An 18924-nucleotide genomic window follows, 5' to 3' on the forward strand; every position below is an offset into this window, starting at 1 on the left:
GCTTCTGGTCTCTGAAATCGACTGAGGAAGAGAGAGGCTCCTCATTTTTTATACCTGTGGGTTTCGTGTCCTGGGAGGCGGACCCTCTCTCATGGTGCCGTCATGGACTCTTGACAATCAAATTACCGGTAAGTGTAATTATCATTTTTTCGTTTTCTTGCTCCATAAAGAGCAATACTGAATGATCAAAAAATATTATGTACCCAAAATTGGTGCCAATGAAAATGTAAACTCTTCTCATAAAAAACTAGCCCCTACACAAGATGATCGGCAGAAAAATAGAAAAACATGCTTTATTATGTATAACTGAAACAAACAAAAAAAGTAGACATACTTGATATCGTCTTGTCTGTAAAAAAAGAAACACATGATCTAACCTGTCAGATGAACATTGTAAATAACAAAAAATAAAAACTGTGCCAGAACAGTCATTTTTGGTAACCTTGCCTAACAAAAAGCATAATATAAAGTGATCAAAAATCATATGTACCCCAAAATAGTATCAACACAACGGTCACCTTATCCCGTAGTTTCCAAAATGGGGTCACTTTTTGGTTGTTTCTACTGTAGGGTGCATCAGGGGGGCTTCAAATGGCAAATGGTGTCTAAAAACCAGTCTAGCAAAATCTGCCCTCCAAAAACCATATGGTGCTCCTTTCCTTCTGTGCCGTGCTATGCGCTCATACAGCAGTTTTACGACCACATATGGGGTGTTTCTGTAAATCGCAGTAACGGGGTAGTAGATTTTGAGTTTTGTTTGGCTGCTAACCCTTGATGTGTTACTGGAAAAAAATGGATTAAAATGAAAAATATGCCAAATAAGTGAAATGTAGAAATGTCATCTCTATTTTCCTTTAATTCTTGTGGAATATATAAAGGGTTAACACAGGGGTTTACAAGGGTTTGTAAAATCTGTTTTGAATACCTTGAGGGGTGTAATTTCTAAATTGGGGTCATTTATGGGTGGTTTCTACTATGTAAGGGCACTTTCACACTTGCGTTGTGAAGATCCGGCGGGCAGTTCCGTCGCTGGAACTGCCTGCTGGATCAGGAAATCCGTGTGCAAACGGATAGCATTTAAAATGCATTGAAACACTGCATCCGTTTCTCCGGTGTTATCCGGAAAAACGAATCCGGTATTTATGTAATGACCGGTGTCACGCACAGGGAGGAAAACAGGGAAAGCCCTGCCTAAGGGAGAGGGAAAGGTGGTGACCCCTAACTCACCTTGCGGCTGGCACCTGACTGCCCTGACGTCCCTAGACGGGTTCCTCACCCGTGCGGCGATCACGTGCCTAAACCCTGGCTTTCCCTGAAATGAGCCCTAGATAGTGAACAGGGCCGGTGGGATCGCTAGTCCTCACCACTGCACTAAGAGGGAAACACCAGGGAGAGGACAGACAAACACAGACAAACACAAACACCCAGGTGGACGACAACAACTGTCCACAAAGGTCCAACAGGGATCCGGAGGGTAGCGTTCTGGATCAACTACCAGAGAACGCAGCAACACAGCTCCAGTGGGTCAGGATAGATGTCCGGGCAGGAAGCTCTATCTCTGGCAACCAGAGAAGTGTGAGAGAGGAATATAAGGAGGTTTGGGAGTGCTGGACAAGGAACAGCTGAGGAGAAGGAGCTACGGATCCCTGAGTGAGCCAAAAGGGTTTGCAAAGCAAACCCAGAAAGCTACCATAAGGAAAACAGCCCTATCTTAAATAGAGCGTGCAGCCAACCGCTGCGACTTCCTGACCCCGGGTATAACGGAGTCAGGCGTGGTTCTCGATACCCTCGTGACAGTACCCCCCTCTCTACGAGGGGCCTCCGGACACTCAGGACCAGGTCTCTCAGGATGAGAGGCATGAAAAACCCGAACTAACCTGTCGGCGTTTACCTCAGACGCAGGAACCCACATTCTTTCCTCGGGACCGTAACCTCTCCAATGCACCAGATATTGAAGAGAGCGGCGGACCCGACGAGAATTAACAATTTTGGATATCTGAAATTCTAGATTACCATCCACGACAACAGGAGGGGGTGGCAGCGGTGATGGTTCTAGAGGTGGAACATATTTTTTGAGTAACGACTTATGAAAAACATTATGAATTTTAAAAGTCTGAGGTAACTCCAGGCGAAAAGCCATGGGGTTAATGATGGCTACAATTTTGTAAGGGCCAATAAACCTAGGACCCAGTTTCCAAGAGGGAACCTTCAATTTAATATTCCTAGTAGACAACCACACATAGTCATTCACTCCTAGGTCCGGACCTGGCGACCGTCTCTTATCAGCCATGCATTTGTATTTACCTCCCATATTTTTCAAGTTAGCTTGCACCTTCTGCCATACCGATGAAAGAGATGACGAAAAACGTTCCTCTTCGGGAACCCCAGAAGACCCCCCCTCTTTGAAAGTACAGAATTGGGGATGAAAACCATATGCACCAAGAAATGGTGACTTGCCAGTGGATTCCTGACGACGATTATTTATGGCAAACTCAGCTAACGGTAAATATGATGACCACAACTCTTGGTTTTCAGACACAAAACATCTTAGATATGTCTCAAGGTTTTGGTTGGTTCGCTCAGTCTGTCCATTCGACTGAGGATGGAAAGCTGAGGAAAAGGACAAGTGTACCCCCAAACGGGAACAAAAAGCTTTCCAAAATTTAGAAATAAACTGGGTACCCCGATCCGAAACAACATCGGAGGGGACCCCGTGAAGCTTCACGATTTCACTGACGAATACCTGAGCAAGAGTCTGAGCATTAGGTAGTGCGGGTAACGCAATGAAGTGTACCATTTTGCTAAACCTGTCCACTACTACCAAAATCACTGTTTTACCCGCAGACAAAGGTAAGTCAGTGATAAAATCCATTGACAGATGTGTCCACGGTCTATTGGGAATGACGAGTGGTAATAGAGACCCTGCAGGACGTGTATGTGAAACTTTTGCGCGCACAGGTAGAACAAGAAGACACAAAATCCAATACATCCTGACGCAACCTTGGCCACCAAAAACGACGAGACAATAGCTCCAAGGTTGCTTTACTACCCGGGTGCCCAGCAAGTGCCGAATTATGATGTTCCTTTAATAATTCGAAACGTAGGTTCAACGGTACAAACAATTTCTCTGAGGGGCAAGAGACCGGGGCGTCCCCCTGGGCCTCTAACACCTTCCCCTCCAAAACAGAGTGTACCGCAGAGACAACCACTCCTCTTTGAAGAATGGGCACCGGATCACTCACATTACCCCCTCCAGGGAAACAACGAGATAGTGCATCAGCCTTGGTGTTCTTTGCCCCAGGACGATAGGTAATAACAAAGTTAAACCTGGTAAAAAATAGCGACCACCTAGCCTGTCTGGGGGTGAGACGCTTAGCTGATTCGAGGTACAGGAGATTTTTGTGGTCCGTAATCACAGTGACGGGGTGGACTGCCCCCTCTAAGAAGTGGCGCCACTCCTCAAACGCAAGTTTAATAGCTAATAGTTCCCTATTGCCAATATCGTAGTTCTTTTCTGCTGCAGATAGTTTTTTCGAAAAGAAAGCACAAGGATGCCATTTGCCAGGAGACGGACCCTGAGACAGCACCGCCCCCACTCCCACCTCTGACGCATCGACTTCAACAATAAAAGGCTGAGAGACATCAGGTTGGACTAGTACAGGTGCTGAGGTAAACCTCTCTTTTAGAGAGGAAAAAGCAACTTTAGCGGCGTCAGACCATTTAGAAAAATCAGTCCCCTTCCTAGTCATGTCAGTAAGCGGTTTTACAATAAGTGAATAATTTTTAATGAATTTCCTATAGAAATTCGCGAAGCCCAAGAACCGTTGTAGTGCTTTGAGGTTCTCAGGAAGATCCCAATCTAAAATTGCCTGGACCTTCCTAGGATCCATACGGAAACCTGAAGCAGATAAAAAATAACCCAGGAATTGTATTTCCTGAATGGCGAAGACACATTTTTCAATCTTAGCATATAATTCATTCGTCCGTAGGACCTGCAGTACTTGTCTGACATGCTCCTCATGTGTTCTCAGATCAGACGAATAAATTAAAATATCATCTAGGTATATTACCACAAACCTGCCGATTAGATGACTAAAAATGTCATTAACAAAATGTTGAAAGACGGCAGGAGCATTGGTCAGACCGAAAGGCATAACTAGATTTTCATAATGCCCCTCAGGGGTGTTACGCTGTCTTCCACTCATCCCCCTCCTTAATACGAATCAGACTGTAGGCCCCCCTAAGATCAAGTTTGGAGAACCACCTAGCACCCGCAATCTGATTAAACAGGTCAGGAATGAGAGGAAGAGGGTATGGGTCTCGGATGGTTATCCGATTTAATTCGCGAAAATCTAAGCAAGGACGCAGGCCCCCATCTTTCTTTTTAACGAAGAAAAACCCTGCAGCCACGGGTGAAGAAGAGGGCCTGATGTGTCCCTTAGCCAAGCTCTCGGAGATATAATCTTTCATGGCTTGTCTCTCTGGACCCGAAAGATTATATAACCTGGTCTTGGGTAATTTTGCGCCGGGAATAAGGTTAACCGGGCAATCATAAGGACGATGAGGTGGTAACTTCTGACAACCCTTTTCAGAAAAAACATCCTCAAAATCCGAAATAAATGTAGGTAGGGTAGTTATGGAGGCGACTAAGCAATTGCTATTTAAGCAATTTTCTCTGCACTGCTCACTCCACTCCAATATCTCCCTGGCCTGCCAATCCACTACTGGATTGTGCGCTACCAACCAGGGAAGACCCAGCACCACCGGAGTGGGAAGCCCCTCCAGAACATAACCTGAAAGCATCTCGTTATGGTGGTCCCCTACCCGAAGGTGTATATTATGAACAATGTGGGTGAGGTTTCTCTGAGACAGGGGAGCAGAATCAATAGCAAATATGGGAATGGGTCTCTGTAACGTACAGAGAGACAAACCCAAAGTGCGGGCAAAATTGGCATCTATCAAATTTACCCCTGCTCCACTGTCTAAAAAGAAAGAAATAGTCTCCGTCTTATCACCAAAAACAATAACCGCTGGCAACACAAATTGCGATGTACGTATGGAGGAGACGTATACCCCCCGGCTGACATCCTCCACACAGCCTGGGGTTAGTAGTTTTTCAGACGGTCTTTTGTTTCTGAGGAAAGAAGGACAGACATTAATGAAATGACCCCTCTCCCCACAAAAAAAACAAACCCCACGCCTACGGCGAGCCTCAGGAGGACGGACCTGACGAGTAGTTCCTCCTAGCTGCATAGGCTCGTCTAAGTCCGTACAGACTAACTGCTGCTTGAGAGGAGTTACCAATTTCTCCGGTTCTTTCAACCTGTCCCTAAGGCGTCTCTCTATACGGATAGAAAGGGACATAACCGCATCAAGGGAAAAGGGGGTCTCATATAATGCAAGCGCATCCTTAACCCTTTCGGATAACCCAGAGCAGAACTGACTCCTGAGAGCCGGGTCGTTCCATTGGGTATCCGTAGCCCACCTACGGAATTCAGAGCAATACTCCTCTACCGGCCGTTCTCCTTGTAAGAGTCTCCGTAATCTTGATTCAGCCAGTGCTACTCGGTCAGGGTCGTCATATATGAGACCCAAGGCCCCGAAAAACTCATCCACTGACCGAAGAGCCTGGGAATCAGTAGGTAAAGAGAATGCCCAGGATTGCGGGTCCCCCTGCAGCAGGGAAATAACAACCCCCACCCGCTGATCTTCATTACCAGAGGAGTGAGGGCGCAGTTTAAAATATAACTTACAGGCCTCACGGAATGCCAAAAACTTGTCCCTTCCCCCAGAAAATCTGTCAGGGAGAGGGACCTTGGGTTCCGCAACAACCTGGTTACCAGTAGCAACCGCTGGGCTTGCGGTCAGTTGTAATTGCTGCTGTTGCTGGAGGACCGACGCCTTCAATCCTACCACCTCCAAAGACAGGCCATGAAATTGTTTGGACAGAGCAGCAATTTGATCCATACTGGATTCTAAGTAGGTAAAAAAATAATAATAATAATATATATATTTTTTTTTTTACCTACACAAAATAAGAGCCAGAGATAATGTAATGACCGGTGTCACGCACAGGGAGGAAAACAGGGAAAGCCCTGCCTAAGGGAGAAGGGAGGGGAGAAGAGAGAGGGCAGCGCCAAATGTGTAGTACAGTATAGGATGCTGAAATAATGCAAAAAGTAGTGCGCTTACCAGAATGTGTTGTGAAGAGTCACAACATCTTTGACGAGCCTGGCTGGTAGATGGACCCGACCAGCAACCGGGGAGTGCCTTGCTGCAGCCTTCGTTCCAGGGCGCATTTAGCGATTAAATGCGGAAGCAAAGTAAGATAAACCAAAAAAGAGAAAAAACTGGAACTGCTTATAGCTATTGCCTTTGGGCGCTGCTCAGCTAGATGTATCACACAAATGGTGAGTTAAAAAGGTATTTATTAGTCTACGCGTTTCGAGGGAATTGGACCCTCTTCTTCAGGACAATCAGTAATACAATACACAACAGTTTGAATTTATTTATACACTTATTTTTGGCGCCTTTCCGCAATTGTACGGGGCGTGGCTATGGGCGGAGTTAGTATAAGTAGACATAAATTAAAATGATCAGAATTCTATCGGTCTTTGGTAAAAACAGGATTGGGCACACTTAACCAAGGTGTCCGGTGATCACTGAGGAAGAAAATATACACCAGTAGTAATTATGAGCCGAAGCCGGCGAAGAGCGGTCATATTCCAGGACGGGTTACTATGTCCCGCCCACCTTTATGACGTGACGCTGGAGGGGTGGCTATGTTTCGTTCGGTAAATGGGGCGCTGGGAAGCGCTAGGCTGAACAAAGTGGTAGGACACGCCCCCATCCGCCCCCTTCCCCTGACACGTAGGCTAGTGGGGCGGACCACAGGGATGCTGTTTGGTCCTGTATGATAGTAAAGGAGGCGCTGAGAAGAGCTACGCTGTCCGGAGTGGTGAGGGAGATTATCTCACCTCCTGACATGTAAGTTAGTGAGACGGGCTAAAAGGATGCTTGCTGAGTACTATATGGCAATGAAGAGATAGCAGGGGAGATAAAAGGGAGAGGGAGATGAGAGGGATGATACCGCACAAAACGAACGCTTTGGAGTATAAATCTATTTGGTGTGAACATTAAACAATAAACTATATAGCAGAAACAATAGTGTGCATAAGACACACGGTTTTTAGTAAAAAAGGGGGGAGGGGGGGAGCCAGAAGGATATCTTGGCAGACGGACATTATGTATAAAAATAATAGTAATCTTTAAAAATACAGGGAAATAAAATGTAAAATATAAATAAAGATACTAGATTAAAAAAGGGGGGGTAGATAATATGTAAAATATAGGGTGTGGGTAATGGCATATGCTATTTGGTTAGAGTACTGTTTCACTAAGTTCATTGAGACCATGGGGTGTTAGCGTATCAAGTTGGTATATCCAGAAGACCTCCCGTTTCTGTAAAATGTCAAACCGATTAAATGGGTTTTCAGGTATATGTTCTATGGGAATGATTTTTATTGGGTGTTTTTGTTTTTCTGTGGTTGTTGCACAGTGTCTTGACAGACTATGTTTTTGATATAAGCGTCGTATATTATGTCTGTGTTGATTCAATCGGCAATGTAGTTCCTGTGTGGTGCGCCCCACATACTGCAGGCCGCAACTACACTACTGCCTAAGGGAGAGGGAAAGGTGGTGACCCCTAACTCACCTTGCGGCTGGCACCTGACTGCCCTGACGTCCCTAGACGGGTTCCTCACCCGTGCGGCGATCACGTACCTAAACCCTGGCTTTCCCTGAAATGAGCCCTAGATAGTGAACGGGCCGGTGGGATCGCTAGTCCTCACCACTGCACTAAGAGGGAAACACCAGGGAGAGGACAGACAAACACAGACAAACATAAACCCCCAGGTGGACGACAACAACTGTCCACAAAGGTCCAACAGGGATCCGGAGGGTAGCGTTCTGGATCAACTACCAGAGAACGCAGCAACACAGCTCCAGTGGGTCAGGATAGATGTCCGGGCAGGAAGCTCTATCTCTGGCAACCAGAGAAGTGTGAGAGAGGAAAATAAGGAGGTTTGGGAGTGCTGGACAAGGAACAGCTGAGGAGAAGGAGCTACGGATCCCTGAGTGAGCCAAAAGGGTTTGCAAAGCAAACCCAGAAAGCTACCATAAGGAAAACAGCCCTATCTTAAATAGAGCGTGCAGCCAACCGCTGCGACTTCCTGACCCCGGGTATAACGGAGTCAGGCGTGGTTCTCGATACCCTCGTGACAATTTATTTATTTTTTTGCATTTTTAAAGGTCTGCGCATGCACAGACCGGAAAACCGGATCTGTTTTGCTGGAACACTTAGTGCCGGAATCGGCATTAATGCATTTCAATTCTGGCAAGTGTTCCTGAATTTTGGACGGAGAAAATACCGCAGCATGCTGCGGTATTTTCTCCAGTCAAATACCATAAGAGTGACTAAAGACATCCTGATGCATACTGAATGGATTGCTCTCCATTCAGAATGCATTAGGATAAAACTGATCAGTTTTTTCTGGTATTGAGCCCCTAGGATGGAACTCACACTAACGCTAGTGTGAAAGTATCCTAAGCCCCACAAAGTGACTTCACTTCACATCCAGACCGGGCCATTTGCCCCCTTCCTGACCAGGCCTAATTTTGCAAATCTGACAAATGTCACTTTATGTGGTAAAGACTTTGGAATGCTTTAACTCATCCAAGCCATTTAGAGATTGTTTACATTCACCATATGTGTACTATATGTTGGCATCATTTTAGTAATGTAATTTATTTTTTTAGAACTAGGGGCGTAGCTATAGGGGGTGCAGAGGTAGCAGTCGCTACCGGGCCCAGGAGCCTTAGGGGTCCCAAACACCCTTGTGCCGCATAAGAAAACACCAGTATTATAGAAAGTGCATGCTGATCAAGTTACACCTCTGGCTGGAGGGAAGGGGTTAGGTCAAGAATTTGGCATGGGGATGGGGGTGCCGTTTCAATTTTTGCCTCAGGCAGCATAAAGGCTACGTGCTCCCCTGCCCCTGGCCACAAAGCACTGAGGGAAAGGGGGCCCAAGATGAACTCTTGCACCAGGGCCCGTGAACCTTTAGCTACGCCCCTGTTTAGAACGTTAGAAGGTTTAGAATTTTAGAGACAATATTTTAAATTTTTAAGAAAATTTCCAAATTCAATTTTTTTCAAGGACCAGTTCAGTTCCGAAGTCATTTTGAGGAGCCCACATAATTAAAACCACCCATAAATACCCTATTTTAGAAACTACAGCCCTCAAACTATTCAAAACTGCTTTTAGAAATGTTGTTAACCCTTCAAGTATTCCACAGGGGTTAAAGCAAAATAGAGGTGAAATTTCTAAATTTCACTTTTTTGTTTGCAGATTTTCCATTTCAATTTTTTTTTTTCCTGTAACACATCAAGGGTTAACAACAAAAAAAAACCTCAATATTCATTACCATGATTCTGCAGTTTACAGAAACACGCCATATGTGGTTGTAAACTGCTGTATGGGCACACGGCAGGGCTCAGAAGGCAAGGGGCGCCATATGGTTTTTGGGGGGCAGATTTCACTGAAATGGTCTTAGGGCGCTATGTTGCATGAGAGCCTAAAGTACACCCACAGTGAAAACCCTCAAAAAGTGACCACATTTTGTAAACCACACCACCCAAGGAATTTTTAAGGGGTGTAGTGAGCACTTTAAGTTACTCAACAGGCGTTTCATAGAATTTATAATCCTTGGCTATGAAAATGAAAAATAACTTTTTTTTTTCTACAAGAAAATGGTGCTTTAGACCCAAACTTTCCTTTTCACAAAAGATAACAGGAGAATATCCCCCCACAATTTCCTACCCATTTTCTCATGAATATATTAACACCCTAATTGTGGTTGTAAACTGGTATTTGGGGATGATACGCCAGGGCTCAGAAGGGAAGAAGCGGCATCTGGATTTTCTAACATGGAATTTTCTGTCATGGTTTTTTAAAGCAATAACTTGGTTTATTTTTTGTTGACTGAGTTGCATGAGGGCTTATTTTTTGCGGGACAAGCTGTAGTTTTTATTGGCACCATTTTAAACATTTACAATATGAGGACCTTCTCAAGATGGCTCTTCTGCCAGTTCTCTCAGGCCAAAACTGCTTTCCCTCACTTCCCATACACACTTGCTGCAGCCAGCAGCTCCTTGCCAGCCACTTTTTGTTTAAATGAAATTATGGGTTTTTGGGGGGTGAGGTGACAAAAAAAGCAGTTTTGGCATAATTTTTATTAGTTTTTTGTTTACGCTGTTCACTTGATGGGGTAGATTATGTACTATTTTTTGTGTATACAGCAATAGAAGGTAGGGACACCCAGGAACGGTCCCTGCCTTCTCTCTGGGGTAGGGTAACGGCCAAAGGGTGAGAAAGGCGCTCATAGGGTAAGTAAATCGAGGTACAACAGCTTCCTTCAAAGAGCTGGTGGATACGATAGACTCACCTTGCACCGAAGTTAAGTACAACCGTATTGCAGGTGAGCTGTGAGGTATAAAAGGTGCAGGTCAGTGCTGCCAGATGCGTCAAGAAGCCCCTTGGGACGAAGGCCAAGTCGCCACTTGGGTATATATTGGAAAACGTGTCTTAGCTTGTCACTGTGGAATGATCAAGCTGGTAGACGATCATAAGGCGCATTACCACGACCCGGTACAGGATACAATAAAGTTTATTTTGAGACAACGCGTTTCGGGGTCTCGACAGCCCCTTTATCAAGTCTACATGGAACATAGATAATAGGAAAAGTACAGTAAAAAATAATAATAAATAAAAACATATATATGTATGTTTCAAAGTTGTATGCGGAATTTGGTATAGACAGATGTGTACATGTATATGTACGTTTAAGAGTCGTATATGGAATTTAATATATAGTTATATATTTGCATGGATCAATATATAGATATCGATAAAACAGGGGAAAACACACTCTATTGGGTGGGCGGGTGCATCAATAATTATAAGAATATATAAATATATATAAAAATACATAAAAAGAAGGCTGTAAGAAATCTCCCTGTATACATTCATAAATAAATATGTTAATTATAATTAAAATATATAAAACATAGATGATAAAATATTCAAATACTCGGTTAGGTGAGTAGATATCTCATTGGTACTGATTCATTAGTACATGTGAAAATACCGTATATATATATATATATATATATATATATATATAATTAGCTGACGTATATTATTGGTAAGACTGTCATATGTTGGCACATATTTGGCAGGAAATATTTGCGTATTAAAAAATACCTGTGTCACCCTATTATTTTGTGCAGCTGAGTGTGTACTGCCTGGTTTCTTCTAAAAAAGGGCGCATGTCCGTACCTGTGGGGTCATGTGAAACAAAAGAAGGGGGGGGATGGGAGGGGGTTCATTTAAGACTTTGGCTAAAATGGACCAACCAGTAAATATATATACATACTTTTCTCTCCTTTCCCTCTTCTCTCTCCTTGTTTTCTCTTTCTTTCTCTCCCTTTCTCCTCCTCTCCTACTTTCTCTCTCTTCCCCTCTTCTTTCCCCTCCATTCCTCCCATATCTTTCTCTTCTCAATCCCATATATATATATATATATATATATATATAATTTGCATAACCACGCCCTGACCTCCCGATATCAACTCCCTCACAGCGAGCGCAGACCTCTCTGCCTGCGCGCCCTTTCTACACGTGCTGCACATAGGACTGTAGCGGTGAACCGCTACACTCACTCCAAGTGTAATAACAAGAACAAAATCAAGGTAACCAACCTAAAGTAGATACATTTGTGTATACTTATTTGATAACCCATTTATTTTTCTTTTATTTATATAAGGCATGAACAAATAAAGGGAGAATAGAAAGAATAATATATATATATACATATATATATATATATATATATATATGGGATTGAGAAGAGAAAGATATGGGAGGAATGGAGGGGAAAGAAGAGGGGAAGAGAGAGAAAGTAGGAGAGGAGGAGAAAGGGAGAGGAAGACAGAGAAAACAAGGAGAGAGAAGAGGGAAAGGAGAGAAAAGAAGAAAAATAGGGTCAGAGGGTCATAATGTATATAAATTTACTGGTTGGTCCATTTTAGCCAAAGTCTTAAATGAACCCCCTCCCATCCCCCCCCCCCCCCTTCTTTTGTTTCACATGACCCCACAGGTACGGACATGCGCCTTTTTTTGAAGAAACCAGGCAGTACACACTCAGCTGCACAAAAAACTAGGGTGACATGGGTATTTTTTAATACGCAAATATTTCCTGCCAAATATGTGCCAACATATGACAGTCTTACCAATAATATACGTCAGCTAATTATATATATACGGTATTTTCACATGTACTAATGAATCAGTACCAATGAGATATCTACTCACCTAACCGAGTATTTGAATATTTTATCATCTAGGTTTTATATATTTTAATTATAATTAACATATTTATTTATGAATGTATACAGGGAGATTTCTTACAGCCATCTTTTTATGTATTTTTATATATATATTTATATATTCTTATAATTATTGATGCACCCGCCCACCCAATGGAGTGTGTTTTCCCCTGTTTTATCGATATCTATATGTTTTATCAATATCTATATATTCATCCATGCAAATATATAACTGTATATTAAATTCCATATACGACTCTTAAACGTACATATACATGTACACATCTGTCTATACCAAATTCCATATACAACTTTGAAAAGTACATATATATGTTTTTATTTATAATTTTTTACTGTACTTTTCCTATTATCTATGCTCCATGTAGACTTGATAAAGGGGCCGTCGAAACCCCGAAACGCGTTGTCTCAAAATAAACTTTATTGTATCCTGTACCGGGTCGTGGTAATGCACCTTATGATCGTCTACCAGCTTGATCACTCCACAGTGACAAGCTAAGACACGTTTTCTCTCTGGGGTGTCCTGCTGTCACTGACAGCGGGCCCCCCCGCCCGGCAGCTGCACGATTAGCGTTCACCTGCCATCTCTCAAAGGACGTACTTAAACATCCGATAAGAGATAAACCCGACCGCCCAGGATGTTTATAGTCAATGGGCAATGGGCAAGTGGTTGAAAAAGTGGTTTTTGGAAGTTTTCTTAAAAATTTTAAGAATTGCTTCTAAACATCTAAGCCTTCTAACGTCCCCCCCCCCCCCCCCAAAAAAAATGACATCTATAAAATTATGCCAACATAAAGTAGTATTGTGTGAGGTATCACAACTATTGTGTGAGGTATCACTATCTGCCTTAAAAGCAGATAAATTAAAATTTTGAAAATTACGAATATTTTCACTTTTTCAGTAAATTTGGGATTTTTTTTTGTAAGTAAAGGTGATTTATATTGACTCAAATTTACCACTATCATGAAGTACAATGTGTCACCAGAAGACAATCTCCGAATGGCAAGGATAAGTAAAAGTGCTCCATAGTTACTACCACATAAAGTGACACGTCAGAATTCCAAAACGTGGCCTAGTCCTTAAGGTGAAAAACATCCTTAAGGGGTTAAATAGGAGAAGATGGCCAAATATTGATCTGTAGACAACTGTTTTGGGGTGTTTGCCCCTAATCAATCAGCCAGAATCCTACTCCATACAGATGAGGGGCAAACACCCTGAAATAGCTTTCTACAGATCGATATTCGGTTTGGATGTTTCCATTGTCATGTTCCAATGCTTGGCAAAAAGTCAGTTTTGCCCTAATGCATTCTGAATGGATAAGGATCCGCACAGAATGCATCAGTTTGGCTCCAGTCCACCTCCATTCCGCTTTGGAGGCGGACACCAAAACGCTTTTTCGTGTCTGTCTGACGAAACTGAGCCAAACGGATCCGTCCTGACACATAATGTAAGTCAATGGGGACGGATCCGTTTTCACTGACACAATATGGCACAAAAACTAATCTGTCAGCCATTGACTTTCAATAGTGTTCAAGATGGATCTATTTTGGCTATGTTAAAGATAATACAAACGGATTCGTTCTGAACAAATGCATGCGGTTGTATTGTGGGTGCGGATCTGTCTGTGCAGATCCATGACGGATCCACACCAAACAGAGATGTGAAAGTAGGCTTAGTGAGATGGTTCTCTTTACCTGGAAGATGCCTCTTTGTAACTTTTAAAAATAGTCCTAATATACCATGTCCTAAAGTGAACAGTACATGATACACATGCATGACAGTCATGTTGCATGCAGGTATCTTCTATTAGATAGGTACAGTCAACTGAAAAACCATAGGCACATATAACATGAAAATGGTGTACCTCTCATAGGCTGTTGATCAGGTGTCACAGACCTGATGCATGATCACTTTAATCACACAGACCTTATCTGCCTTTTGTATTATAAGTACTAGTTACCTACCCGATAAAAAGTCAACCAGTTATGTCTGTATAAGCAGGGCTGCTGCACCACCAATGAGGCCAGGTGAGGCGATCGCCTCAGGCAGCACCAGGAAGGGGCAAGAGGGGGGCAGCAGAAGGGCCATGGGCAATGAGCGCTTTCATTGCCGTAAAGGGGTTAGGTTAATAAATTGGGGGGGTGGCATTTCAGTTTTCGCCTCAGGCAGCAAAAAAGCTAGGTGCACCCCTGTGTATAAGGCCTAGTTTTATGCAAGAGAAATAGCATTTTCTGGTGCTGTTTAAGGGTACATATAAATTACTTTGTAATTTATATATATTTTATGTGTTGCAAATACAGAAAAAGTGATTATATTTTTTTTTTACATTGTTCGTTTTAATTTATTGTTCACACCAAATAACCTGTTAAAGGGGTTGTCCGAGTTATTTATTTTTTTGTTCTATGTTCCTAACGAGGCAAATATAACATCTTTCCAATTAAGGCTACTTTCACACTAGCGTTCGGGGCTCCGCTTGTGAGTTCCGTTTGAAGGCTCTCACAAGTGGCCCCGAACGGATCCGTCCAGCCCTAACGCAATCTGAGTGGATGCGGATCCGCTCAGAATGCATCAGTCTGGCATCGTTTGTCCTCTGCTCCACTCAGCAGGCGGACTCCCGAACGCTGCAGCCTGGCCGTGCGGAGGCAAACGGATACGTCCTGACTTATAATGTAAGTCAATGGGGACGGATCCGTTTGAAGTTGACACAATATGGCTCAATTTTCAAACAGATCCGTCCCCATTGACTTTCAATGTAAAGTCTGGACGGATCCGTCTGAGCAGCTTTCACACTTAGAATTTTTTCTAAACTATAATGCAGACGGATCCGTTCTGAACGGATCCCATCGTCTGCATTATAGGAGCGGATCCGTCTGTGCAGACACTAAACTGATCCGCTCTGAATGCAAGTGTGAAAGTAGCCTAACTCACTTTATCTGCAGTGCCTGGTTTATCAGATTTGACTGAGGGTCACATGACCTGTAATGTCAGCTTCTCTCCCTGCTCTGATAAAGTTCGTTTACAAGCCTGTAAACCAGACGTCACACCACGCCCCCTTCACTGCCGGCTGTCTGCTCTCTCCTAGGATTCTTAACCCCTTCAGCTGCACAGACTGGGTAGCTGCAGCATTGACAATTCTGATTGATTCTCCTAGCACTCAGGGCAGCACTTGTATTCACTCCCTTAGCAGTATCATTATACAGCTGGGACTTGTAGTTCTTCACATACAACATGCTGCTGAGTCTTCCAGCACTCAGACCAGCTCTTGTATCCACTCCCTTAGCAGTGTCATTATACAGCTGGGACTTGTAGTCCTACACATACAACATGCTGCAGAGTCTCCCAGCAGGCAGACATGTCACTCGGGGCAGTACTTGCATCCACTCCCTTAGCAGAGCAGGGGGAGGGGCAGAGATGGTTGTTATTGCATATAAACAAAGGGCCAGAAAAGAACCAGGGAAATGAGGAAATATATATATGTTTTTTGCATAAAACTTGCTTACCTTAGTTATATATTGCTGCCCATCAGATTTTCAGTGCTGTAAAGGGAGTCTGTCACCAACTTACCATGTTTTATACTGCTACTGTTGCATGCATGGACACAAACACATGATAGCAATGGTACCTGTACTGTTCTTGTGCGATTTTGTAAAGCTGAGAAAACAAGACTTCACAGATATGCAAATAAGGGCTCGCAAGTGCCCCGGGACAGTGCCGTTCGTGCCCAAGCCCCATTGGCGTTTTGCATGACTAACACCTCCCCAGTGTATCTCTGGCCAACCCTGTATTGATGTTACACCATCCTCTCCTCTTGCCGAGATCCTGCACGTGTGCATTTCAACGCTGAGAATAAAACTCCAATAACCATTTAGGGCATTTTCTTCTTTTACAGCAAAGCACATGCACCAATTACTGACCACAGTATTCAAGTGTATCAACATCCTGGGGAGGGAACCTGTGGCATCCTGGCTAAACAAAGCTCCCAGCATTTACTAACACCAAGGCTTAATAGGACTTAACTATGGCAGGACCAGGAGCCTTCAGAAGGCCTCAGGCTACCATAGAAATCAAAAGGCTCCCACACTCTTGTTGCAGAGGGCCATTTGGTTACCATAAGCAGCTTGGTAAATTATCGCTCACAATTGACCATGGCATCTGAAGGGGTAAAAGTCAGTGGTCAGAGTTGTGAAACAGCAAGCACCCACAAAGCTTACATCTACATTCCCAAGCAATACAGAGCTCTGAAGTCATAAAGAGAATTTCTACAATCTATCGTACAGGACTCAACAGGGTGGTAAGCTATGGCACCCGCTCAGCTCCTAAGCAAGCGTCATCTTTATCCAGGCTCTGAAAACTAAGTGTGCTGCCTTATGCTGCACCTGATTTATGACACAGCATCTGGCATTCTGTGCCCCTGGCTGGCATAGATTTCAGTGTTCTTTTACGCCAGAAAATTGTCATAGAAAATGATAAATGTGGAGCCGTCAGCCCCGCTCCCCCCTTGCCATGCCCCCTTTTCGGGAAAGCGTTGAGGCCGACGCAAGTGCCATTGAAAAGGTTTCAAACATGGTTTCTTTTTTTTTTTCAAAAAATAAATTTGATCCACTGTGGCTTACCACCAGCGTTTTTCCTCTATAGAAAAATTGTTAGCAAAACACCCCCAAAAAAACACCAAGTGTTACAGCATGCTGTGTTTTAAAAAAAAAAAAGCTAGAAAGACAAAAACATCACCTAATTAACAAAAACACCAGTAGCAAAAAAAAACACGTGTGTCCTGCGTTTCATATTTTACATAGACCTTTACCTAACATCTGGAGCTGGCGTTTTAACAACAAATAAAAACAAGTGTAGAAAAACACCACTAAAAACTGTGATTGAAAGCGTGAAAGCATCCTTAAGCAGCCAAAATAAGGTGTTTTATGACAATCACCCAAACCAGCCATTGGACTGCAAGAGCCTTCTTTTGCTGATATATGTACATGCATATATTGTTGCAGAATACAAACGTTAACTGTACAGTGCAAATATTAACAACACAATACAAACATTATTAGAAAATCTTTTTACCTGACCCAGTAACTCTAACTCTGAGCAATCTGACTTGAACAAACGACATGGTGTCACTTTTGGATCTAGCTCTGGTGAAGAGTTCCTGGAAGGATGAACCATGATGAAGAACTGGAGAAGACATTTCTGCTTTCAATTGTTGCTTGGCTGGTATCTTTGCTACTTGTTTTGTCACTGATTCCCAGGCTGGCCCTAAAGCACAGTTGGGGTTGTTCTCTGTTGGGTCTATGCATTCCTCGGGAATAGAAAAATTTGCCATAAATTGAACTAAAGAGATTACAAGTGCAAGTGTACTCGGTGAGAAAACATCATCGTCTGCATCTGAGCGTACAAACAAAATCTTCAAACTGCCAAGGTACAGGAAGTGACCACATCCCATCCTGAACTTCTTTTCTTTCTTTTTTTTTATATAGTAATGCCACAAAACACGTCATAAACCATGATATATTTGTAAAAGCCCAAAAAAAAAACAGATCCATTTACAGGAAGGCGATTAAAGAGGCTATTCTAACAAATAATATTGTCTATAGTTTAACAAGCCCATAATTATAAACATTTTTGTACTTACACATATTAAAAAATGCTTATATACCCAGCTATTGCCTGACAAGTGCAATTACAGTGATGCTGTCCTACACTCTTATCACTGGCTCTGCATCTTCTCTGAGAAGCAGGGAATACATTGCAGCTTCAGAATCAACCAGCTCTCCACACCATGGGAGATCCCTGTGCATACCTGAAGGAACAGAAAGAAAAGTAAGACTATACTTCTCATCTTTTTATAACTGCCTTTTTGGAGGTCCACAAACCTGCCCTATTTTTATGTCTCCTTTGTGACACAGCACTCTACTGGAAGTGTCTATTATGCAGCATCCTGGCACCAAACACATTTTGGGTACTTTCCTGGAGGTACTGTACAGTTTCAGTGGTGCCCAGGAGTTATGCTGAACCTCCCGAAAGAACTCCCTTTTTTCATCGAGCCTCCTGGACATTGTGATCAAGACTGAGCATGTGTGGATCTCCACCTCAGCCAATATACAGAGATGGACCCAGAAAGGCTGTACAAAATATACAAGTAGCACTATACCAACATTACATCTTGGGAAATAACAAGTGTAAATGCAAAATATGCTTATATTTATAGGCTGGATTAAACTACATACAGATACATTTGAGGCGTGGACTAAAAATACTTAAAGGGTAACTGTCATGTTTTCATAAAAAAAAATAAAAAATGTTTTGCATATGTTACTGCTGTAGCAGCATTATGCATAAAGCAATCTTTAGTTTCTTCACATACCACTGTTTTCCTTGAGTTTTTCCCTTAGTTACAGGTGTTTAAACATTTACAATATGAGGACCTTCTCAAGATGTCTCCTCTGCCAGTTCTCTCAG

The 18924-nt window shown here is 43.0% G+C and overlaps 1 protein-coding gene across 3 annotated transcripts in view; it reads right to left on the reverse strand.

The window, feature by feature from the left end:
* Positions 1–17829, reverse strand: part of PHACTR2 (phosphatase and actin regulator 2) — a 336884-nt gene extending 319055 nt beyond the window's left edge. For all 3 annotated transcript variants that reach the window (XR_006388641.1, XM_044289592.1, XM_044289591.1), the window contains exon 1: positions 17530–17829. Coding sequence is in view for 2 of the 3 variants with exons in the window: in XM_044289592.1 (XP_044145527.1) it covers positions 17530–17788 (259 nt within the window). In the remaining variant the exon portion in view is untranslated. The remainder of the gene's footprint in view (positions 1–17529) is intronic.
* Between the last annotated feature and the right edge of the window lie 1095 nt (positions 17830–18924).

This window comes from Bufo gargarizans, chromosome 4, assembly GCF_014858855.1.
Source record: "Bufo gargarizans isolate SCDJY-AF-19 chromosome 4, ASM1485885v1, whole genome shotgun sequence".
NCBI lineage: Eukaryota > Metazoa > Chordata > Amphibia > Anura > Bufonidae > Bufo > Bufo gargarizans.